Raw genomic sequence first — 26,418 nt, 5'->3', positions numbered from 1 at the left:
AAAAATCGAATCCATTTAAATTTTTTTATTTATTTCAAAATTTTTACATATAAATAATCAAGTCAAAGATACTATCTACAATTTTTATAATATAATTCATATCAATTCAACTAATGAATATATCCAAAACAAATAACATCATCATCAAACAAACTTAATAATTCAAAAATAATAATATAACCATCTAACAAACACCATAATCTAAGTTAAAAACAAGTCAAACTATATCAAAGAAAATATAATGACAATTTTTTCAAAATAATTTTTTTTTGAATAATTTAATTCTTTATTTTGCCTTCACCAATCCATGAATATATTATATCAGAAAGAAAAAATATAAAAAATAAACTGATAATGTATAATATAATTTACAACCATCTATTTGAAGTCTACAATTTATTAATACCAAAAAAGAAATTATAAATTATCTCATCAACATAAGAGTCATCTTTACTACCATCTTTTGGAGTTCCTAATTTGGATTTACACCAAATGTAAAAGATATTTGGGGTATCAATTATCGCATATGTTCAATTTTGTATTTGATGTGGGTCTCGGATCGGAAAATTCACAAAAACCGGAAATGGAACCAAATATATATATATATATATATATATATATATATATATATATATATATATATATATATATATATTTAAATTTTTAGAATTATCATCGAATTCGTTCGGAGCGGGTATCAGGCTTGCATATCCATCTCCTTATCCGGACTTATCCGGAATAACAAATCCCGGCTAACCCTCCCCTACCCCCGTCCAAAACCAGGGGACGCCACCGCTGACCGGAACCGTTATAATCTCACCCCTGTTTCCCAATCTACTCCTCTCTCTCTCTCTCTCTCTCTCTTCCCACGGCAATGCCGGCCGCGGCCTCCGCCCTACTTCTCTTCACTCCCTCCTCGGCCCCTCAAACCCTAAAACCCCGACCCCTTCTCCCCTTCCAAACCCTAATCACTCGCCGTTCCGTCTCTCTCTGGGCGCCGCCCCATCCGCGGCTCGCTCTGGGCCTCTCCGTCCGCGCCGCTGTCGCCATCGAGAAGGAGATCCCGGAAAACGAGCGGCCGGAGAGCTTCCTCCGGGCGGCCGATGATCCCTTCTCCTCGGCCTCCGCTGCCCCGCCCTCTGTCCGGGCCCGCTTTGAGAGGATGATCCGGGAGGCACAGGACGATGTTTGCGCCGCCATCGAGGCGGCCGACGGCGGAGGGAGGTTCAAGGAGGACGTGTGGTCGAGGTCGGGAGGGGGCGGCGGCATCAGCCGGGTGCTGCAGGATGGTGGGGTTCGGGAGAAGGCTGGGGTTAATGTGTCGGTGGTGTATGGTGTCATGCCTCCGGAGGCCTACAGAGCTGCCAAGGGGGAGCCCGGTGCTGGTGGTGGGGATTCCTCGGTGAAGGCCGGGCCAGTCCCATTCTTTGCTGCTGGAATTAGTTCGGTCTGTGCTCGGAAATCCATAAATTTATCTCCTTTTTTAGTGACATTGTTGTAAAAGTATGTTTTAACACTTAAAAGGAGATTTCTTGTCATAATATAAATGCTGAGGTACTAAATTTTTTATTTTGGAGCTGTTTAATGTGTTGAAAGGCATTTTGGTTCAGGTTTTTGGGATTTGGACCTTTATACAATTCAGTGGAAAAATGAAAAAAATCCAAATTTCTGGCTATCTGTTACATGAGTCGTTAAAATTTATAGGTCTTATTTCTTTACTTTTTTAATTATCTTCAGAGCACCAATGCTCATTCTTATTTTGTACACACGACTCAAAATCCAGTCTAACGAAACTCTTCTGTTGTTTTATTTGATTTTTATGTATTGTACCATTTTGCGGAACACTTGCCCATTCTACCAAAGAAATATTAAGTTGATTTCAGTCTCTAAACTAATAATTAGATATGGCACTTTAGCATATAATACCTCTGCAATCATTTTTTTTTTTTTTTTACTCTATCCAGTTGGGATTAATCTGTTCTTCTTCTAGTCATATGTGGTGACTACCAAAGAAAAACATGGCTTATAGGAAACCTGTTTCCTTTCATTTAGCTTCATTTCCTTGCAGATTCTTGCTTCTACACTCTCCTAATTTTAAGCTCTTGTCAAATTTCTTGATACATTTGAAATGCTATTGTCATTATATTTATCTTTGTCTTTTATTATTTTTGCATCGATATTCGATGGACAGTGTCTATTTTTATCCCAAGAATTCCTTATTCATGGATGAAATTATTTTACTTGAAGAGACACTAATAAGTTTAATTGTTAGATTGAATTACAAAGGGAAATTTGGGGGATTTGTGAATGCAATAGCAGTGAAATTAATAACAACACGACTCAAAATTGATAGCCAACAGAAATCTGGTATCTTTGTCATGTTGAATTTGTTGTGAGAGAAAGCTTGTAAGGCTCGAGGATTTTTTTTTTTTTTTTTTAAGCAATGGTAATGCATTGTTTTAGGGATTGGAATATTTGGCATTGATGGGATTCCTTTCATATATAAAGATGGTTAAAGCAATGAAAATGTTAATGTGGTGGTGGCTGTCTGATGCAATCAGGAAGGCTAAGGTTTGAAATGACTATAATAGAAGAAGTGATTAAAGCATTGAAGTATTGACCAGCATGCTGTGGCATTTGCACCTAAGATTTAAGGAGGCAGCTTATCAAAGAGGGGCTTGGTTTGGTATCAAAGGGTATGGAATCTAGTGGGTAAATTGGATATAATCTGCATGAAAGCTGCAAGGAATGCTTTGAGAAAAGCTTTTTTTTTTTAATTGGACAAAGGACATAGACCATATTAGGAATAATGACAAGGGGGATCCATAAAATTCCAACTTAAATAGTTAGTACAAGTCTTTTCATCAAGGGTGGAGCTAGGATTTTTGGACAAGGCATCATCATTATTATTTAACGAATAACTTCTGAACATAAATCTAGGTTATCCCTGAATTTTCTTATGATTTGCCTATTCTTGTCATCTTCTTATTGAAGGGGAAGTCTAGTTAGATATTCCTCTAACTTTGTGATATGATTATGGAAAAGGGGAAATCTATTTGCTCAACTCGAATCTCTAAAATAAAGTTATAAATAAGATGATTTCTAGAAAAAGCGGGGCTCCATGCCAAGGTTCGTCATATCAGTACCGAGCCCCATATCGGTGCTAATCTGTTACTATGTCCGCACGGAGTCGATTTGGCATACCAAGTGTCAATACATCTCCCGATATTGCATACCATACCGGATCGGTACGGTATGACAAATCTTACACTACGCTTTCATGATCCTCAAATTACAGTACATGTCATAGGCGGAATATAGAATCTATGCTCTTTGCTTTCACTCCCTCTATTCTAGTTCTTCTATTTTCCTCTTTCAAAATCATGGCATATACACTCTATCTATACCCATGAGATAATCATTTGTTGAATTGAATTCTTCTTCCAGCTAAAAGAGTAGAAAGTACAAGTTTTCTATTATTCTATAGAATTGCACTCTCTTTATTTAAGTTGGATTCTCTCCTAGTTAGAAGAGGATGAAAATTCCCTCTTTTTGTGTTAGTGAGGTCTAGTCCAAATTCATAGGAATTCCTTTTCTAATTAAAAGAGGATACAAATTATAAAAAATAATAAAAATATTTTAAAGATTTTAAAATTTGGCAGAAGTTAGGTCTTTGCTCCTACATCAACTTCCATGGATGAGGCAGATCTCCCGCAGCTTGTCTCGACTCATCCAAAGTGGCTAGATTAGCCCAGACGAGTAAGATGATCCTCCTAGATTGGAGCTCCTCCTGTTTAAGAAATTTTAGGTCCTGCTAAATTAAAACCGGAGTTGAAGAAATGCTTGCTTTTCCATCCCACAACTTAGCATTTTAGTTTGCTAGTTTGAGTTCTTGCTCTACCATAAAGAATCCACCTCTTTCAGCTTTGATAGAATAAACTTCTTGTTGCCCCCAAATGTTGGAGATAATTTGTGACAAGAGTTGCAAGTATTGAAGTTGTAGGCATCAGTTGAGGCACATTTTCAGTGAGATACAATTTTCTCCTCAATTGAATGAGCTAATACTTCACATCATTATCCATCAAGCTAAAGTCATCCTCCCCATTATCCTTTCATGTACTTTAAGTACCAATGCTTTGCTCCCATTTGCTTATATTGCTCGTGTGTCTAGACTTTATATTAGGACTCAAGAGTCATAGTATTTAATACCAACTTGATCTGATCACGACAAGGAAGAAATTCCTTCAACCTACTCCACTCAAAGCTCTTAATAAAATAATAAACAATAAAATTTTAAAAAATGAGGCTCTAAGCTCTTTATTGTCGTTAATTTTTGATGATCAACAAATTATGGTACATATTATAGGTGGAAAAAAGTAGAATCTTTGCTTTCTAATTTCACCCCCTTTGTGGGGGTTCTAGTGGATAGAAAGTAGAGTTTATGCTTTTTCCTTTTACACCTTCTATTTTTTGTCTTATATTCCCCTTCTCCAAATCATGACATATGCCCTTTATTTATACTAGTGAAGTCCTTATCTGAGTCGTTCTTTTATTCTCCTTCTCCAAATCATGACATATGCCCTTTATTTATACTAGTGAAGTCCTTATCTGAGTCGGATTCTTCTTTTAACTAAAAGAGGAGAAGGTACAAATTCTCTACTATTCTATAGAGATGCACTCTCTTTATTCGAGTTGAATTCCTCTCCCAATTAGATGAGGATGAAACTTCCCTTTTTTTATGCTAATGAGGTCCAATCAAAATTGGATTGGATTCCTCTCTTAATTAAAAGAGGATACAAATTAGAAAATAATAAAAATATTTTAAAATTTTCAAACTTATTCAAAAGCTAGATCTTGATCCCTACATCACCTGATGTGTTTTGAAATTCTTCGCAGATTAAAAGTCATGGCTTCTTGAAATTTTGGTACTTAATTGAGTCTTAGATGAAGCGGATCTGCTGAAGCTTGTCTAGAATTACCGAAGTGGCCAAGTTGGTCAATGATGGCTCAAATGATCCTTGTGGATCACCTTGCAATAATTGTTTATATTTTGTGAAATAACTGACATAGAGTAATGTGTTTTGAAATAGCTTTATCTACTTCTGATTGAATTTAACAACACTATATGCCTCTCTTAATAGGTAAAGTTACAAAACTATTAAATTCAAAATGTAATCAATATATAAAAAATGTCAATCATTGTAAATAAATTTGCATTTATTGTGTGAGGTCGTTTTCTTCAAATCATTATGGGAGAGCATTATCAGGGCTGTAAAGGTCAGTGGACTCAAAGAACAAGAAAAGAGGATGTATCGACAAAAAGGCATAGTTATACAAGCCTCAAAATATAAATATATTCAATCTTTTATTCAACGAATTAACCATAAAATATTGTGAAAGTATCAACTATAATTGCTAATAATTCTTCTAATTCTGTTTCTTAGATCCCAAGATCAGTATATTCATGTATTGGACTTTATTTTTGATTCTATCTGGCATAGTTCAGACATACTTCTACTTCTCGGAAATTGCTGTCTCTCAACTTTTGTATCTTGCACATCAATCTTTGATCCAAACAATCGTAGCTTTGTAAAGTCCTCTTTGGAAATAATAAATTGCAATGGAGAACAATTGATCTTTATTCGCTATAGAGATATTTACCTTTTGAAAGTGAAAAGAAATAAGAAGAAAAAGTATTACAAGGTGCAATTTTGTTATATTTACTCATTAAATTACTAGTCTTTATCTCAAAAAGACAGAATAGCTAACCTTTAACATGGTTGTAAGCCATCTTTTGGAAGATTCAAGGAGAAGCATTCACACACATGCACGCGCACACAGAGAGACAGAGGGAGAAGTTGAAGAGTTGAAGAGAGAGTTGATTGATTGGACTTTTTTTTATTTAAATATGAGGGATTGGGCTGGAAGGTTTGGTGCTACAGCATGTTTTTAGGGTGGCAAGAGATGCAACACTAAAGCGATTTGAAGTTCGACCTCTAGAACAAATATATGGAAGGAAGCCAAATATGAGCCATAGATTACCTTCTGTTTAGTGCCTGCGGAAGAAAACCTACAGAAGTAGGATGGTATGTGACTCAAAAATGCAAAATTTATAGAGTACATTTACTTTTTTATTCATGAGGTTGCCAAAATCAAGTTTCAAGTGCAGCTTGGTAGGTGACATTGGGCATACGGCTTCGTATGGAGAGGGGCCACTCACCTACAGATAGAGAGGTAGTGCTAGGGTCAAGAACCTGGTGTATATATATATTTCTCCAAAGACTGCTAGGGCATACGTCCGTGCATGCCCCCTCCTGCACCCTTCCATCTGTCCTTGTTTGTCTTTAGTTTTAGCGTCGAAGTATATCTTCATCTCATATGTTCTTTAGATCCATAAAGCTGCCTCTAATAAGAACCAAAACTGGTTCTTAAGTTTCTTAATTAACATCTGTGACATGGTTTTTAAGTTTCAGCCAGAAATCTATAACCAAAACTGAAAGGTCAGTCTGATTCAATCTAAAACTTTGGAGATTTAGTCCAAATGGGTTTATGGGTAAAATATAGCATATGTTGGCAACTTGTACTTGTTTGGGATATTTTCTCTTCTTTTTCTTTTTATTTCAAGAATCATCATATCAAAATTAAAGTCTGAATTTTTCCTTTTCTGAGAAGATTTGGAAGCAACGTGATGTTTATTTCTTAAGAAATTCAGAGAAGTAACTAATTTTCATGATTCAGCTATTCTAGTGTCAAATCTCAATCATTTTGACTTTCATTTGTTGGATTCTCATCAAAGAATGATCTTAAGTATTGCACTGTCAAAAAACAACATATATATATATATATATATATAGAGAGAGAGAGAGAGAGAGAGAGAGTGTCTCAGCATGAAGTCAATGAAGAAAACACCAAGGTCTTAATAAAAGGATTTCCAGTCTATTTTCTTTATTTTTTTTGTTTTTTCATAATTTAAGTTTTATTTTTTAACCAAAGTTGTTGATTGAAACTAGAGTGGAACTATCAAAATCATTTAAAGCATCCAAACTAAAACTCATTTGGCCAAGCAGAAAGTAAAACCAAAATTGAGTTTCCAGCCCTTTTTGTAATCTGAATAAAAATTCCATACCTACATGCGGTAACACAATTCCAGATCTTCTAATCTTTGCTCTTTTGCTAATCTAGATATGGTAAATAAATATTAGACCAATAATTTTAACATGTCCACCTTTTAGTTAATAAACTTATTTTATGTGGAGTAGTGCTTTTACTTCGAAAAGAGATTTAATAAATGTGTTAGAAGCAAGATTTGAAGTCTTAGCAGGATGGGGGGTGTCCGAGCTGTCCTATCCCATTCCTATGAAAAAATGGGATTGGGATGGAGTTGAGACTTCAAAACCCGTCCATGTAGGGACAGAAGTTTTAAATCTCAACAAGGCAGGGGTGTCCGAGTTGACCTGTCCCATTCTTGTGGGAAAATGGGATTGGGATGGGGTCGGACTCCGAAACTTGTCCATCTGGGGAGAGAAGAAGAAAGAGGAAAAAAAAGGAAGGAAAGATGAAGAAAAGAAAAAAAATGAAAGGAAAGAAGAAGAAGAAGAAAAAGTAAAGAAAGAAAGGAAGGAGAAGGAAAGAAAGGAAGGAAGGAGAGAATTTGAAAGAATAGAGAAATAAGAAGAAAAAAGAAAAAGAAATAAAGGAAAGGAAGGTATAGAAAAAAAAGAAGGAAAGAAGAAAAAGAAAGAAAGAAAGAAGAGAGAAGAAGGGGAGAGAGATGTGGGATTTCAATTGGGAGACATGATTGGGACTGCCACCAGGATGGGGTGGGACAGCAAGGCATCTCATTCCATAGAGAAACCGGGACAGCCTTGTCCTAAGGGATTTAAAACCCTGGTCATAAACACCAGGCTTTTGTTCTGCTTGTATTGAAATTTCTTTTTGCTTTTATTTCTAAGATTTCCACTCCTTTTCAAAGTAATATGATGTTTAAAGATTCAAGGCATATAACATAATATACATGCAGAAAAACACTGTACTGGTTTTATGGTCATATTTTATCCATGTAGCTGGATATCCTGTAAAAGGCTCAAAAGAGTTTGCACAAAAGCATTTGCATCTTTGGCCTTTGCAGAATGTAAGTTGGTCATGCAATGGATATTTTTTCGTAGTTGTCACTAACTCACCATAGCTGCTTTGTTGTTTTTGTAGGTCTTACATCCAAAGAATCCATTTGCCCCGACTTTGCATTTCAACTATCGATACTTTGAGACTGACACACCTAAAGGTAAATATTTGAAACATATCTTTTCTATTCTAACCATATTTTTTTCAATTTGACCAGTTGCATTTATTCTTCTTTTGAAACAACGTTTGTGCAGGCATTTCATTGACTTCTTTTTTTCTTTATTTTTTAAAATAAAACAGGAATGCGATGTGATAGAAAAGTATTATCTGTGAGATCCTGTCGGTATTAGGCCGATCCCACAAAATTGAAACAACTGGGCTTTTGTCCATAACGAAACTGCCATGGCTTCAATTTTTCTCTTTATTCAAGGCCTACAATCTGTTGTTGAAATGGATTATGCTGCTTTACTTCATTGAGAAATTTTGATGTCTGAAAAATACAAGCCTTTCCGGTCTAAATATTTATAGACACTTCCATTAAACCAGGTCGCGAACTTACTGATGTGGGGTTCGATTGCAAGTTACATTATGTTCTCTATTTCCTACCTTTTTGCTTTTTTTTTTTTCCTGAAAAGCGACTAAAAAAGGTGATGTATGATACCAATTCAAAATCAGGTTATACTGTAACATGCAACCATTACTATAGACAGTAAATGAGCAATTAAGAAGACAGGAAGCTCTAGGAAACTGCAAAACAGCATGCATGTAGTAAAGTATGAGCTTAAGATATGCAAAATGTAGAACAATGGACAACAGAATTGACCAGCTTTCATCCACTAAATTCAAATTGATATAAATTTTCTCTCACAGTGATTTAAAATTATTATGTTGTGGGCAGTTCATGAATTGTGACATGTGGCAGCAGATGCTCCCGGTGCACCTAGGCAATGGTGGTTTGGTGGTGGCACTGATTTGACTCCTGCCTATATCTTTGAGGAAGATGTTAAGCATTTTCATATGGTATGTGTAAGAAAGCAGGCAATTTAAATTTCTCTTGGACTTTGCATGATAGTTTTCTCTGAGGTCCCAATTTAGAAGAGAAAAATAGGCTATATTATATGCTTGCCTCCTTTTCATTTAACCTATTTAACATGTGTGTTCTGTAAAATTTTGGAAGATAATTGACTTTAGGTTTAGTTTTGCTCCTCTTTTAAGTGGTTAATTAGATGGAGTTTGCAGGCCAGCTTGGTTTCCTATTCTTTTCCCATTAGTCTGTAGTTTCTGGTAGTTGTCATTTCTAAGATCTGTTGAGCAAGAGAAAAGGAGGCAGGACTCATGATTAACTTATTTGATGAAAAATCTTTTCAATTGATTGTCCCTCCTTTTATCTCCCAAATTTTATATTTGATTTCTGGTATTCAAGTTGCTCATGAATTTCGATCTTGAGATCAATTTTGAACCTAGGCATGTCACTGGCATTAAATTTCCATAATTTTTGAGTCAATTTGATCATAGATGAGTCATATTTTACTGATTGTTATTATCAAATAAGATACCGATTTTTCTATGTTTGCAAGATTGTGTTGGAAACGCAGGAGGCTCACCTCCAGATCTCCAGCTTCCTTTCCTTTGTATTAGTACTTCATGAGCTAATTATGTAGAGGTTATTATTCTCCCATCTTTCTCAGGTTCAGGATATGTAACAAAGTTATGTTACATGCTTGAGCTAATTTGTGTTATAATCTCCCTGGAAGTGGTCCTTCAGTGTCCTCACCCTTCCATCTTCCCTCTCCCTCCATTGTCTGATCCAAGATTTTTGACCTTTTCTGAGAAAATGCTGCCAGCAAATACCATTGAATTATATAAGGTTGATGATCTCAATTTTATGATCAAGAAAGTTTGACATTATATTGTTTTTTCTCCTTGTAGATTCAAAAGCAAGCATGTGATAAATTTGATCCAAGTTTCTATCCCAGGTTCAAAAAGTGGTGTGATGATTACTTCTTTATCAAGGTATGTTCATCCTCTCAAATTTTCATTCAGAAATATGCTTGTTTCTACTTTTTTCTAGTCCAACTTGTTTGATTGATAAAATCAATGTTCTTAATGATTTCTCATGTTTTCCCTGTGTGAAACTTGATATGTAATTAATGGGTGCCTTTTTTCTGTCTTCTTTCTCTGAACAGAGATTATTTGTTTTTGGTAAAGTAATGGCTGAATAAAAATAATTTAGCACATTTTGAATTTTAATTTCCCAATTATGATATGATGATTTCTTAACTTTCCATATAGAACTAGGTGGACTATAAATGGCATCTCTTATGTCAATGACACCAAATGGATATTAAATGCGTGGAATTAGGATATAAATGGAATATAATGAAATAGGGCAACTTTGAGGTTCCCAATGAAGTAAGACTTATTGCTGGGCCAGACTCTATTAATTATTGTCCAGGTTCTGTATGTTGATTGATAAAATAAAATTAATAGTTGATGTGCCAATAGCCACTTTTATCTTCTTCTTCCTCAAATTTCTATCTTAACAGCATTCTGGAAATGTTGTAACGGGCATTTTTGATCAATTGATAGTAATGGTTTGAATGAATTAATATATCGTAAGATTGGATGTTGCATAACATCACTTTATACAATTATTCTGTTTGCTATCATATTATAAGGTTGTTTTTGTTGAAGGATAATTGTTCCAATGATACACTAGTGTTAAGGTTGCCCAAGCTTTAAAACTGCCTTAAATTGTCCAAATATCGTGATTTTATTTCTTGGCTTTCTGCCTGTTTGAAAAAATATATAGTCAGCTGAAGAGTAACATAACCAGCTAGTGGGTTACGGTTTCCTCTTAAGTGGGGAGATGTGCGACACTTTTCAGGGCTCTTGTTTTAAAGGAAGAAATTAAAAAAAAAAGAAAAAAAAAAAGAAAAAGACAGATTGGTTGAGCACGCTGTGTCGGAAGTCTTTCTTCTAATCATTGTTTGATGCTCTCTGCAGCATCGTGGTGAGCGGCGTGGGCTTGGTGGAATATTTTTTGATGACCTTAATGACTATGATCAAGAGATGCTTCTCACCTTCTCTACCGGTAATTCTTAGCATAGATGATTATGTGCCTTGTGTGTTTAAATGCCGAGGAGATGTAATTAAGGTATTGTTTCTTAAACTATCAGATATTCAGCAAACTTTAATATAAAAGAGGCCTTGTGTCCAGGATATGCCTGGTGTTCTCCTTAATTAAGCTGGTCTTTGGCCCATCTGCGAAGAGGCTGAGTTGTTGGTTTGGACCAGGTTGCACTCAGGGCCTTTCCCTACTGAAAACAAGAACAGCTCAAATGCAAAACTAGAATTTTCTTACAAACTCGAATATGCTTAAAGAGGTTGAGGACTGGTTTGGTCTGGACCGGGTTGCACTCAGTGACAGCTTTTCCCTACTGAAAACAAGAACAGCTCGACTGCAAAACTAGAATATGCTTAAAAACCTCTGTTGTCAAGCTCAAATACAAAGTCAAAAGAACCATGCAGAACAAACTCAAGGCATCATTGTGCCAAGGAGCTCTGCAATGAAATATGTTGCTTTCTAGATTATGTCGAATTTAAAGGCATGGTGATAATTTTCCATTTGTGTAGTTTCACACCAAAAAAAAAAAAAAAAAACAGTTTTTCTGCTTATCATGTATTTGCTTATCCTTTCCAGAGTGCACAAAATCTGTCGTTCCAGCATATATACCAATTATAGAACGGAGAAAGGACATGCCTTTTACTGAGCAACACAAGGCATGGCAACAGTTACGAAGGGGACGCTATGTGGAATTCAATCTGGTAAGCTTAGGAAGTTAAGAAATTTAGATTCTCTCTCTCTCTCTCTGTGAGATTTTGATTTGACTGAATATTTTACTTAATCATGAAGGTCTATGATCGTGGAACAACATTTGGACTAAAAACAGGAGGACGGATTGAGAGTATTCTTGTCTCTCTTCCACTAACAGCTCGATGGGAATATGATCATGTAAGCTTCTATCAACCTTTCATTTTGATTATTCTACCGACCTTTCATTTTAATTATTTTCTTCCAATGTTGGAAACCTGATTGAATGTGTTACTCTGCAGCAACCGGAAGAAGGAAGTGAAGAATGGAAACTTTTAGATGCATGCATCAATCCAAAAGAATGGATATGACTAAATAAGAAGTCAGAGTATTGCTTTAGTAGGAGCTGACTGCTTCCTGTTTTGTATTTAGGAATCTGCCCATCCAGATTTCTTGTATGTAATACCAAATAAAAGTTACTGCAAGTTCTTTGCAGAAAGTGCGGTAAACATCACGGTTTATCTGAGTTCAATTCAGTTCTTTAATAAATTTGATAAGTCACTTGTTGTGGTGTTGTCTTGGATATGAGATCATGAGATTGTCTATTCTGGTTGTGGTGGCAACCTCTTATGTATGGTGGTAACCTTTTAAGCAATTGTCTGTTTTTTTTTTTTTTTTTCTCTCTCTCCTTTTGGAGTGATTTAAGCCCACCCCAACTAGAAAGGAGATTTCAACCGTTTTCCGACCTAGATCAAGTCAAGCTTGTGCAGTTTGGGCCATTTTCGATTGATGGTCGAAGCAAGGGTCAATAACCTGCAGAATAGAACCCTCGTCTCTTACCTAAAGTGGCAAAAGGTGTCATTATTGGGACCAATATTCCATTGTTGGAATTTGGTATGGATGATTTGAATGTGTGGTTGGGCATGAGTTGGTATGAATTATAAAGGGTTATGCTTGCTTAGAAAGAATGACCGGTGATCCTTGAAAGAGATGCTTAGCCAGTGCCTTCCAAAGAAGAAGACACATTGACTAAATCGAGAAGGTGAACAAGAAAAACAAAAGCAAAAACAGAATAGAAGAACATGGAAGCATTGTAGTTAAAATGTTTGCAATTTCAATTGCAACCTAAATTGGAAACCCGAACAAAAATTATATGGGTTAGGCTCTAGAAAAAAATTATGAGACGGGCTTTCAATTGTGTCATATTTCTCTTAATACTAATTTTAAAAAATAAACTTAAAAGTGAAAGACTTCTATCAACGAGATCGTTAATTTGGTAATTTAAAATAAAAAAATATGATATTTTTTTTTATCTTTATTTTTATAATATTTTTTTATCAATATATATATATGGTCAAGTGATATATATCAATTAAATTAATCATTATATAAGTCCATACATACATCTAGATAAATCGATACATAGTTTTCGAAATATGAAATTCATCAATATATAGTACAAGGTTAGGTAATATATACTTAGTAAATTAGTTATCTAGTAATCCAACACACATCTCCAAGCAAATGGAGACATAGTATATTTACTATTAAGCATTACATGGTACGGTGATACACACTTATCGGCTTCTTACTATATGGATACACATTTATTGGCTTCTTACTATATACTGCAAACTTTTTTGATATAACCCTAGCAACTATTCAATATACATTTCTAGATAAATCGATATATATTTTTCAGAATATGAAATTCACCAATACATAGTACACAGTTAGGTAATATATATTGAGTAAATTAGTTGTTTAGCAAACCAATACACATCTCCATACAAACTAATATGTAATATTTAAATACTATATTCACTGGTACATACCATATGGTTTGGTGATACTTATCAATTGACATCACATATTGTAAGATATACACTTAAAAATCATGTATCCATTTTTGTGAAGGTATATATTAGATCACTATTAGATGTGTATTAAATAAGCTTATAGTATATATCAGAAAGTCAATGTATATATCACCAAGCTATATAATATGTATCGGTAAACATAAATGCTCTAGAAACTATGTATCAATTTATTTAAAGATATGTATTGGATTACTAGAAGATCAATTTGCTAAGTGCATATCATCTGGTTGCATACTGTATATTTGTAACTTTCATATTTTAAAAATTATATATCAATTTATTTAGAGGTATGTATTGGCTTTTTTTTATAATTAATTTATTTAATGTATATTATATTGCTAGCGGTATGTGTATGTTGAAAATGAGGAAGAAAGAAAATACTATATATTTTTTTTAAATCATGAAAGTGATAAATACTCCATAAATAAAAAATATTTTTAATTTTTAAATTTATTTTTAAAAATTAATATTAAAAAAATATATAAAACTATAATGTTTGTCTCATAATTTTTTTCTATCGTGCTCGCCATGTATGATTTTTATTTGACAAATCTTATGCAATTATATTTGTTCGCTTGACTTAAAACACCTTAATACCATAAAATTAATATGTTAAATATCAATTAATCATTATCATATATATATATATATATTATTTATTTTGATTAGTTTTTATAAGAATATATTTTATAATAATTACTATAATAATATCATAATGCTTTAACCACCATTGTTACGATTAACGTATGTTAATACAATAATTATTATGTGATTGTCAGTATACTTTGCGGTAATAATAATATGCCTATGTTTACATTAATTATTATATAATGATTATATTATAATAACCTACTTAGGTCCAAAGCTCTGTCGCGTCGGATACAGGTCTTACTGTACGTTCCTCTCTGTTCTCATTTTTCGATTGCCAGGCTCGAACTCCGGCTTCGCTTTGCGGCTCGAGAGAGAGATGGGATCTCATCCCACGGCGGTAGGCGTGGGGTGGTGGGTGTTAGGGCTGGCGCTGGCGTCGGCGTCGTGGTGTCTTGCCGCGGAAGCGGATGGAGGAGGAGGAGGAGGAGGAGGAGGGGCGAAAGGGCGGTTGCTGCTGAGCTTCAAGGAGACGCAGGGGAACTCGTCCTTTCAGTGCTCTCCCTCCGGCCCCTGCCTCCCCTGCCAGTACTCCGAAAAGGTAGACACAAATCCTTCTCATTAGACGAATTCATGCGAACATTTCTTTCCTTCTTCTTTTTTTTTTATCAGGTTTTCGATGTTACAAATCAAAATTAGAAAAAAAAATGTTTGACAATTTGTCTTGAAATTTGGAGGTTAGTCACCAAAGTTACAAGGAAATAATTATCAACTGCTTCGAGTTGATTGCACATCTACAACATGAGTCCTTGAGAGAGAGTAGATAGATGCTTTCTACTGCAATTATGGTAAATGGCAATGTCTCACAATGGCAAGAAATAGTGTCAAGTTCTGTCGTTTGGATATCTGTGTTCTTCCGAATTTTTATGGTTTGGCCTCAAGCTTGGAATTCTGGAAAAGGTTCTTGAAGTTTGTGCTCAATTTACCCGTGGCATCTTCTGGAGGAAAATGGACCCATCGGTTTGGCAGTTTAGTGATAGCTACATGGTTCTACGTATTACTCATTGATGCAGTCGCATTAGGGCCCAGATTCCTTTATGCAAAAGAGTGGATGACCGGACGACTGTTTGATCAAATTAGCAAGTTGAACTCATAGGCAGCAAATGCAGTTTTTGCCAAAGCATTGTTGTGGATACTGATGAGAATCGAGGCTTTTTGAATTGCATCTTAAAGATGCGTGGATTTAATTTTAGGATCAAATTTTAGAAAATAGGCAATTATGTGTTTCTAATAGATTCTGAGATTGAAATTGGGGGTGGCTGCTCCAGCCCAAGGACCTAATGTAGTAGAAAACATGTTGATTGAGCATGTTCTATGAGGAAAGGAAGAGAAAAGATGACATATAACTCTTTTGGTTTTCACAGACAGGAATCAGTTGGGATGCAAAATTTAAATCTACTAGTCATCGAAAATACATGAGTGTGTGGATGGAGATGATTAAGTAAAAGAGAAAAAGGTAAAGCATAAAATAAAGAGATCTATGGTTAAAGAGCCATATATATCTCTATTTGAAATAAGAAACTTACAGATTTATGATTTTTTGAACATATAGTTCCTTAAGTTGAGTTGAGTTGAAATTGACACCATAAGCCTCCATATATAAAATCTTAGAAGATTCATGAAGACTTACTGTCAATGGCGGATCATCCACATGTTTACTGAAAACACTTCCTATAGGCCTTAACATATGCTGGAAGAGCTTCCATATTCCTAGCAACTTTCCAACACCCATTGATACTAACCTCATAAATGTGAATTAGAATTTCTAACATTCTCCCATGCCATTTATTATCCTTGTTGAATGTGGAAGATTCCTAGTCATTTCTAGTAAGATTTTTGAGTATGTTATTAAGCTTCCTGTCTTCTATGAGTAGTTCTTACAGATAAATTTGATTTGTAATGAATTATGTAGCTAGATGGCTTCAAATTTTAAATATTCAATATTGAACTTGTACAAAGAGAAGCTTTTCTAGGATACCGATCCAAGATAAAAACCATATTGTTCATTGTTTCCACCTAGAATTTCTTTAGGAAGTTTTTCTTTTAGTATCCTTATGCCATCTTTACGATAGTTAAGTTCTTGTGTTATTACATGGTTCTAAGTTCTACCTAAGGTTCACCATATCGGGACCAGAGCCCGTACTGGTACTATCTTATTATAGTATCGGTACACAATTCAGTATGGCACAAGAGTGTTGGTGTGGTATGGTATGGCATTATACCAGTGATACAATACGGCATGGTACGCCCCATACCAGTACGGCAATAGCTTCCTAATTATACTTTTTTGTCTTTTCATTGACTTTGAGTGTGGAAATAGCTTCCTAGCTATTTAGACTTTTATATTCTTTGTCCAAACTTGCTTTTTGTTTCTTCTCTTCTTCTTCTTCTAACAATAGATAGATATAATAAAAACATTTTGGATGCCATGAATATCATCATTCATTTTCAATTAACCTCTAAATATACATTGTAAAAGCATATTTGCAATAGCTTTGACCAAGAATCCAAGATTCTGCAGTCAGAAAAAAAACAGATTAAGCTCCATTATCATTTCAGTAGGATTTGGTTGACAAAAGAGAAATTTGCTAGAGCCTGGAGCTTGTTGTTAACATAAATAAACAATATCCAGAGATCGTCATGAAGCATCCATGATAGAAAAGTTCAACATTCTAGACAACTTACTGAATTAGAAAATTAAGGAGGATAAAGGTTAATTTATAATTCAAAAAAGAATAAGGAAGTTTTTACCAGTAGAGTAGGTGGATATCCAATGATCCCTCTCTTTGCTGGTTTTATATTGCAACTTTTTTTAGACACTGGAGCACCAGTATACTTGGAAGGGACTTTAAAGTCCACCTTATATTTAAAGGTGGGAGAGAATGCCATCGTAATGCAAGACATGGAAATGCCTTCTAAAATGCTGATGTTGTAACTCCTGTATCAGCTTCCTTATGTCCTTTACAAAGTCCATTCTGGTACAGCAAACTTTCATATTAATTAAAAAAAGTTCCTTCTTCTTAAACAAAGTTTTCATTTTGTGGCACTTTAATTCTTTATTTGCAATGCATTGCTGATTATGTTTTTCAGATATGGCATATGCTTAAATTCTTAAGATCTAGGAGTTCATTCTTTAGTGCTGTAATCTTTGACATCATCTCTATCAACTGTCGCCTAACATACGACATTCTGATTATGGTTGCGCACTGATGTCTGTGGGGGAACAGTGCTCAGTTTCCAAAAGAATGATGTATTCTTCTAGAAAAACTGGCAGAGGATACTTCGAAAGCATGATCTTTGGTTAAACATGGCTGAAATGGAAAGGGCTGAGTGAGCCCAAGAACATAGAATGCTACTATTTTTTTTTTTTTTTTTTTGTGGGGGGCGGGGGATGTATTGTTCAGTCTACAGCATAATTTTGATGAAGATTGTGGGGGATTTATTGGTCTAATTGAGTTTTCCTTGGATTGTTTCTCACCATAGATGAAGCATGATTTATGGCTTACTATCTGCTATGGTGGTCTCTTTTGTCATCTTGGTGCTCCTGATCTAAATTTAACAAATATAAGGTTCTCTTATGAAGACCACACTGGTGTCAAATTAGGATTGAGGTTGAAGGGGAACTTAAACAATGTGGTTGGTTGGATGGATTCAAAAGATTTCCTGTGGCCTGCAATGTTACGAAGATTTATAGGGCATGCCAGGAGGGATGTCGATGCCAGGCTAGATAGGATTTTTAGAGAAGATGTATGGAGGGAGAGCTTTTTCGTTAGTAGATGTATCAATGCATGGATGGATGCTGAGGCTTTCAGTTTCCATGTGGTTCTTTCTTTTGCTTTTTGGATGTTAATTGATTATTTCTAGTTGAGTTGGTTTTTTTGAACTCTTTTTCTATTTATATTGATATAAAGGAATTAGATCAAGCACAAACATAATGTCACATAAACCTTGATTTGTTTTTGGATTCTTAGTTTCTGTTGCTAGAGTTTCCTTTTGTTTTATTTTTGATTTATAGCACTATACCAAATAGGCTATCCATTAAGTATTAATACATTATAAACCAATATTGAATATCTAGAAATGTTTGAGGAACTTTTTTTTTTTTTGTGCCTGATGACTAATATAATCTCTTCAACCTATTATCTAGCAATTCTTTTGGTTATTTTTTAGTGTTAGATATCTTCATTCATTTGTAATACATGCCTTCACATGCAATGCATATACTGCTTGTCTATATGGCAATCCTTTCCATATGTTCCAACAGTTTCAGTCCATTTATTTCTTTGTTTCTATATCCCTGGAACATGGCTATGTGCCGCAGTTTTGTACACTAGGGACTTGTGGATGGCTAGGCCTATCAACCATTTAATTTGACTAAATAATGAAACACTAAACAGATGGGGAAAACTGAATCCAATGTATGATCGCTCAACATCAACCTTAGTCTCAATTCCCTAGTGGCAGCAAAAGGAAGGGGGATCACTTTGATCCATTGTTTAGCCAACCTTCCTCTCTTGGTCTTGTCTGGTCAGGGTTAATGTGGAATAAACCCAATTAACTCAGTTTGTTCTGCTGGATCATTTTTTCATCTGGGATAAAGGAAGGGGAAAGGGGCTCCAAAAGAGTTGTCAGATTGCCTTGCTTTGTACCTGCTTAGTCTAGTTAACTGGATAAAGCTGGGTAAAACTACCTGGTTAAAAAGGTAGGATAAGTTTATTCTGGTTTATCCCTTACTATTTGCCTGAAGCTTGTACAGCTCAACCCAACTAACCCAGTTTTACTATTCCTGGATCAATATGGTTTCAGCAGCTAAAAACTCATAACTACTCTTTTGATATGAAATACTACAGAAAGTGCTAAGTATAAGGTTATTCGAAATAAATTAAGAATTTTTAGCATGAGTTATGACATAGAGGGTGAAAATTCATACTTTCTGTGAAGATGGGGAATTTTTAACGAATAGAGCAGACAGAACCAAAAGGGATTATGAAAAAATTGACATTTTTGCATAGGGATAGGAAAAAATATACATTCTTAATAGATTTATAAAGGTAAGAAATATAAACATTTTTAATAGATTTATAAAAGGCTGTAGCTAGCTCATACTTTTTGTGTACTGTGATGTTGGAGGATGTACATAGCTTGCACATGTCTTCATTATGCAGAACATGTCAGCGGGGAAGGTTTTCTTTTTTCCCCATTTCTTTTGTACCAAGTTATTGTAATTAGCATGCTAAATTATTAAAATGTTCGAAATAGTTATCATTAACATTAGGTATTGGTTTCAAGATGAACTTTCTGTTTCCACGATGACCATTTCTTGTTAGTGTATGATAGATTGTTATTATAATTCTAGATTGGACTTCGCTTCTGATGCATGGGAGTGCTAAACTTATTAAATATCAGTTCTACTGATGAAGGTTGCAGAAATTTCAGTTCTGACTAATATGCTCTCTTACTGGCAGACAACACTTTTCATTTCATTATGGAGCATCAGACTGCCTATTCACGTTATTTTGATGATGACTAGCATTCATGCCTACTCACAAATTCATGACATCCTGCTTGATGTTAATATACGTATGCCATCTTTGTGTAAGCTTCAGGCTGATTTGACAAGTGCTAAGACAGAGATGGATCAAGTTGAGTTGATCAATTACAGACGAAAGCCATTCCATAAATTATATATTTCTCATAATTGTGTGATAGGAATGCTGATTTTTTTTTTCTCACATTTGGAAAACTAAAAAAGAAAAAAAAATCCTGATAATTGAAATTTCTAACTACTTTTGGATTGAAACTAGAAATATCTTTGATTCCAGTGAAGAGTTATGAATGTTGTTCGAACTTCTATGCAAGTTAACTTTAAAGAATGTTTTTATTGATATGTTCTTTAATTGCTTTGTGACATGTAGTTCCTTCAGATTTCTTAATTTATTTTCCTTACATGTATTTTGCATTGTTTCGATGCAGAATGATGAGAAGTATCGTTGCAGTGAAACTGGCTATCGTGTGCCATTAAAATGTGTAGAAATACAAGATAGTGGGAAGGATGAAACTAATAGAATCCAAAGAAGGCTGTCCTCTCTTCAAGAGCATAGCAAAGCAGTGCAAAAAAAGTTGCTTACTGCCATAAGTAATTACAAATGGAGAAAGTTGTTGGATGATTCATCCACATCAGAAGGTGGGAAACAGAGTTACATCACCTATAGGAGTTGTGTTCCAGCTGATGATGAAGAAAAGTTGTCAGTCCTTGGTTTTGAGGTATGCGAATTACAGTGCACTCAAAACTTAATGATTATTAGGCATCTGTGCCTGCATGTCCTTTCTTGCATGCGTTTAGGTTCTGGGAATTGCTCATTTATGCACCTTGTTCCTATTGAACTTTCTTCTTGTCTGTATCCAAGTTCAGTTGCTTTCATGTCTCATGTTTCTCTATTGGAGTTGTCATGAGCAGTAATCAAAGGATTCATAAAGTGAGGAATAGCCCTGTTAAGCAAAGATAATAAAGCTACAATAATGAGTACTATGACAATTCTAAAATCTAAAAAGAGATGGAACATAATGCCAATGACCGTTGTTATGCTATACTATCAAATAGATGTAAACATGATATAGACATTCTTGATTGTGATTGTACCATGGTTTCAATCCCACCGGTATAGCAATCTTGTGATGGTTGTGGCTTTGACCATAACACCATTTCTGAAACCATGGTTTTTGTCAGTTGATGTGCACAACCATCAACTGAATTGAAATTTCAATTCAGAGCATTGATGGTTTTTGTCATAATGGTTTATGTTGCTCTGAATTGAAATTTGTTGAGCGTACTGATTTGTATATTTTTTCTTGAGGCTGCATTAGACCTATTCATGAAAATAGTGAAAAATATTATCTTGCTAAGGGCTCTTGTGCTTTCATCAAATCTTCAATATTGGACAAGAACATACGTTGTCCTGCTTCTCGGTTCTTCCATTAGTAATCATGCTGTCAAATTTTGTGGTAAATCTTCCATTAGTAATCATGCTCGTCATCTTTCTAAATCTGCCTGGACTATTTGGATGCTCAGCTACTCTTTCCATCTGCTGTCTCCAGTGACTGAGAATTATAACTGGAACCATTCAATCCGTTGAGAGGATTGAAGGGAGAGAAGTTGGGGGATTTGAGGCCTGTTGACCCCCCAAGTCCCCAGATTTTTGAGGCACCTTCAATTGTAGTACCTATGCTCTTTCCCCCCAGAAAACATATATGCACTATATGCTCTATACAGATGTTGAAGCATCCAAATCCAACCTAAAATTTTGTAACCCTTCCATTCTCCAAAATAATGTTCCCCCTGTTTCTTCTGTCCTGTTTGAATTTCTCCGCTGTCTCAGCTGGATGTGAACACACTCCCTTAAAATCTAATACTAATATGGAAAAAGTTTGTTTGCATTGGATCATGCTACAAAGTTTCATGCTACTCTTGCTTTGAAATTGGACTCTTGCAGACCTAATCATCCTCTTCTACTGTAACAGGTGATTATGGTAGGGCTGTTACTTATCAGCGGGTCGGTTGTATATTTAAGGCAAAAACGTACTATAGTCATGCCAGGAGTTGGAGCTATGAGAATCCAAACAAACTCTCCTAGGTTCTAGTGGTGCAGACCAAGGATGGGCCGAGCTTCTACGCTAATATCATCCTATTTAAGCTGTGTGCTGTGCTTTTTCTTTTTTCTTTCTTTCTTTGTTTTTTTTTTACCAATCTCCTTTTAAGATGCCCTTTTACTTGGATCTGGCATGGCCAAGGTAATAATATATGCTGTGTAGAGAAGAAATGAAGCTTCATCATCAATTTCTTGTTACATGACTTAATTCTTATAATGGTTTATTTACCATTCCCTGGTTTTGCTTTCCATTATCTATGATAATGTTCTTCGTAATCACTAACAACTTTCGGATTATTCTTCTTTGGGACCAAAGCAATGAAGGTTTGTTTCCACCACCCGGGCATACTTGATGGCAGCTATGACTTGCAGACGGACTATGTGCCAAAAGTATTGGAAGAAGAAAGCTCGAGTCATGACGTTTTGTCCGGTGTCATCTCCTTGACCACTTCTTCAAGCTCCTCCTCTGTTAGTGCTCTAAGTAATGTTTCATTCTGCTCCACAGATAAAATATTCTCCGCTGTTGGTAACTCAACATCCAGCACATCCAACTAAACCTGCCATCTTTGCTGAAATTGAGTGAAAAAACTGTTTCTGATACTTTCCTCCTCCAATAATTGTGTGCCAGAAGAATCTGAGATATAAGATACTCGATCATATCTTCTCCTTAGAATAGTTGATCAGTGAAAGTATTTTGTACATCGTCATCCTTAAGTCAGGTTAATCTTGATTTCCGTCTCCGAAACACATCTTAGAGATGGATGTTTTTGTAGTATTGCCGCACCAAAGATAGCAACTCCACATCCTACAACAAAAGGGCTCGGTTGTTCTTCTTTCTTTTGAAGCATAAGAATATCATCCTTTAACTCCTACCCTTTCTTAAAAATATTGCCAAGATGCCTTTTCTAGTTACAAAGCACCTTCTTAGAATTCTACAATAGTTTAGATAATCTAACACCAGAAGAATAACTTCCATGACACTTCCAAGCTTGAGCTGCGAGTTCTTGAATCCCATCACAGCAGAGCCACATTTTCTCGAACTGGAATAGCACCCTCCTCCACCTCCGGTCATCAAAGATAGAAAGAAGGGGCAACAGTCAGATGTAAATTTGGTCAAGTGACAAAGCTTTGATTCAAGAAATAAGTCTACCCAGTTGTTAGATGCAAATGCCCTATCCAATCTTTCCCAGACCTTGCAGTTCCCAGTCTATTATTACACCTTGTAAAGACGGCCCTTGGTAGCCCATAATCCGACCAGATTGCTGGAGGAAAGCCCGATGCTCTCTAATCCCTCGATCCACATGCAAAAGCTTTCTTCCTTTGTTATCTTGAGCATTTAGAATGCAATGAAAATCACCAATGAGTAAAAAGGGGAACCCTAATGTCTAAATTGACATCACCTGATCCTATAACTGTCGCTCCTTCACGTGACAAGTACTAGCATATACTACCTCCAACAACCATCTTGGACTACTAGTGGGAGAAATAATTCCAAATATTACCTAATCGTTTGCATGTAAAACATCTACCTTTTCCGGCCCATGCTTTCAAGTGAGCACAATCCCCTCGGAGAGTCCCTTATAGAGGAGTCACATACACGCCCTAGGTAGGATCCATCATTCTTTGTATTCTGCCAAAAGCCTTCTCAAACAACCTGATCTCAAGAAATCAGCATATATCATAATTAAACTCCCTCAACATATTGTTGGTGTAATTGATAAAGGAGGGCTTTGCAGCTCCTTTGTAATTCCATGCCAGTATTTTCATCAAAAAATTACATAACATAAGGATTGGCCCCGGCCTTTCTAGACTCATGGACAAACTTCTATATTGTAGGACTTACATGATAAACACTGAGAGAAGATCCATCCTCGGCATCCTGTTACTCCCTCTACCTTTAGAGTGTCCTAGAGCAACCTTTAATTTAGAGATGTAAAGATCATGAGTACCTAGATGACCTTTAATTTAACATGGGATGCATTCTTATCACAGGATTTTGTTGGAGAATAAACAACCAATTGTTTCCCAACATCAGTAGTCAATGAACCTTCCTCCTACACAATCATCTTTGATTGTGGTGGTCTACGATCTCCTTTTAGTCGAGTTCTTTGGTGGAGACCTCTTACATTTCTCTTTCAAAGACCCGACTCCTGAGGATTCCACTTTTGCTGAAGAAGAAGAGCTGAAATCCATTGGCTGTAGTAATGACTGCTTCTCATTTATTAGGGGGCAAACCGAGAGCCCATGTCCTGCCCGATTATATTTTTGCAGTTTCAAGGGACTTTGGGTTAATCAAAGATTTTCTTTTAAATTGTCTCCTTTGCTGCATCCATATCGTAGAACTCTAAACCCCTAATTAAGATGAGATCGGAGAAGCCCTTGATCCCCCCATCATCTAATTAGGAACCTGCACCCTCGAAGTTCTAATCCATAGCCCATAAAGTGGTTTAGCCCGTTCATACTCTGATATCTCCAAACACCTATAGGTCTCAAATTGGCAATCCAACCATAGATATAACAGGCAAACCTTCATATATGAATTCTTGCCATATGACTTCCTCATTGACCATCGCCTGTGCACCAGGGCAAATAAATTGAGAGGTATCTAAGAGGATGTAGGCTCTAGCAAATCTCATCCGTATAAATAACTCCATTCATTCATCTAAGAACAATGGTTTGCTAATTGTAGCCACAATCCTAAGTATTTTATCCCTCTCCCAGAGCTATATAGGCAAATCGGGCAATCTAATCTCAACCCTAGGCTGCTTGATAGAATCACGGTCACGTACGTTTGAAATTAGGCCCTCCACTCTAAAGCCAGTAGCTAACTGGTCGAGGATCAAGGTTCTTTTTTCAAGATTCTATTCTTATTCTTTTTTGAGGATAGTCGGAAAACCAAAATATCCTACAACAAACAGGATACTTGAAACTAAGGGAAAAAATCCCTCATGAATTTATCCAACAAATCTATCTTCAACTTTGCACAAGCATGGCTAATGTCTTCCTTTGAAAAAGCAATCACCTTGGTAAACCACTCTTCCAATATGGCAATATCATCCGCCATCACCCAATACATTTCCCACCTAAATCCACGAGAGCCCTGGATAACTTGAGCCCATGAAAACCTAGCATCCACAATTGTGCCTCCTCTAGCCATAGATCTAGCCAGAGAAGGTCGAGTTGCAGTAGCAGTCTCCTATTCTTGCCATGGAGGATGAGTCAAGAAAAGATACCCCCTCCACCTGCTGTATCTTAGCCTTCATTTTGACCCCAGGCACCCCCCTTTTCCCCTCCATGAAGTGTTCCGATGATGCCCTAATCCGTGCTTTTCCTTTCTCTCTCTCACTCATCAATCATGATATTTTTAAGAGTGCTATCATATTTAAGTTACTGCATAGGTGTAGGTTGTTTTAAGAGGTATATGTGATGGGGCAATGATGGTAAGGAGGTTCATGGAGCTACTATAGATGGCCCAAAGTTTATTGTACTGATCAATACCGAATTATATAGGATATACCATATCGTATCAGTATCATAGGTATGTATTTTCATACCAAACCAATATTTGGTATTTCTTGCCATCATATGTTGTATCACATAAAGAGATTGTCATAGAATGGTAAAGGCAATGGATTCGATATCGAGACAACGAACCCTAAATGAGCCTACTATTTGAGAATATGATAGCCTCCAATTCTTTGTTCACTTGGAACTAAGTACGAGGGGAGGAAAGAAAGTGACTCTTGGAATTTTTCTTAAAGGAGACAAATGAAGAGCACACGTGGAGGGAATGGCAAAGAAAAAATAATGCATACTTATACTTGCCTCTTGCTTCAGGCACAGTAGTACCAGAAATATTAAAATCTTTTGGACACTTAAACATTTTACACTTGATCATGACCAAAAAGAAAAAAGCTTAAAGCAGTGAAGTAGAAGAAATGGTTACAAGGTCTTATGAGAGTTGCTATAACAGTTAAAACAGCCGTAATGGTGGCCGACATCTCGGCTGCACCATGATATAATCCTCATGTTAACCTTCGTTTCACAATTTCCCAGTTCACACAATTTAATAGCATTCCAAATATATGATAGAACTAATAAATAAATAATTATAATATAAATATGATGCTTTTATTTCTTTTCATTCTTGAAAGTTGCTATACCCCATTATAACAACTAATAATCATTATTATTATTTAGGAATAAGTATTTAAAGTAACATTTCAATTGTCATTCACACAAGGAACAGCCACATTAACATTCTATAATTATTTTAATCAATGGCTACTATAAAGGCATAATGACATTA

At 35.6% G+C, this 26,418-nt stretch overlaps 2 protein-coding genes across 3 annotated transcripts; both read left to right on the top strand.

Annotated features, from left to right (window-relative positions):
• The first annotated feature begins 683 nt into the window (after window positions 1-683).
• Window positions 684-12,518, top strand: LOC105059913 (oxygen-dependent coproporphyrinogen-III oxidase, chloroplastic). 2 transcript variants are annotated; one of them, XM_010943425.3, is made up of 8 exons: window positions 684-1,447; window positions 8,206-8,281; window positions 9,047-9,141; window positions 10,051-10,134; window positions 11,128-11,215; window positions 11,825-11,949; window positions 12,038-12,136; window positions 12,238-12,518. In XM_010943425.3, exons 1-8 carry the CDS (start codon window positions 875-877, stop codon window positions 12,304-12,306), a joined length of 1,209 nt encoding a protein of 402 aa, XP_010941727.1. In that variant the 5' UTR covers window positions 684-874; the 3' UTR covers window positions 12,307-12,518. The 2 variants fall into 2 exon arrangements, with proteins under 2 accessions (XP_010941727.1, XP_029116244.1); XM_029260411.2 differs by having other exon boundaries at window positions 9,044-9,141.
• Window positions 12,519-14,685: 2,167 nt separating this feature from the next.
• Window positions 14,686-22,358, top strand: LOC105059912 (uncharacterized). The gene is made up of 3 exons (XM_010943424.3): window positions 14,686-15,004; window positions 20,437-20,727; window positions 21,982-22,358. The coding sequence occupies exons 1-3, from the start codon at window positions 14,783-14,785 to the stop codon at window positions 22,099-22,101; spliced, it is 633 nt and encodes a 210-aa protein (XP_010941726.1). The 5' UTR covers window positions 14,686-14,782; the 3' UTR covers window positions 22,102-22,358.
• The last annotated feature ends 4,060 nt before the right edge of the window (window positions 22,359-26,418 follow it).

Source organism: Elaeis guineensis, chromosome 10 (assembly GCF_000442705.2).
Source record: "Elaeis guineensis isolate ETL-2024a chromosome 10, EG11, whole genome shotgun sequence".
NCBI classification, from domain to species: Eukaryota; Viridiplantae; Streptophyta; class Magnoliopsida; order Arecales; family Arecaceae; genus Elaeis; species Elaeis guineensis.
Note: the sequence above shows the minus strand (reverse complement) of the source record. Positions and strands in the feature narration are given on the sequence as shown.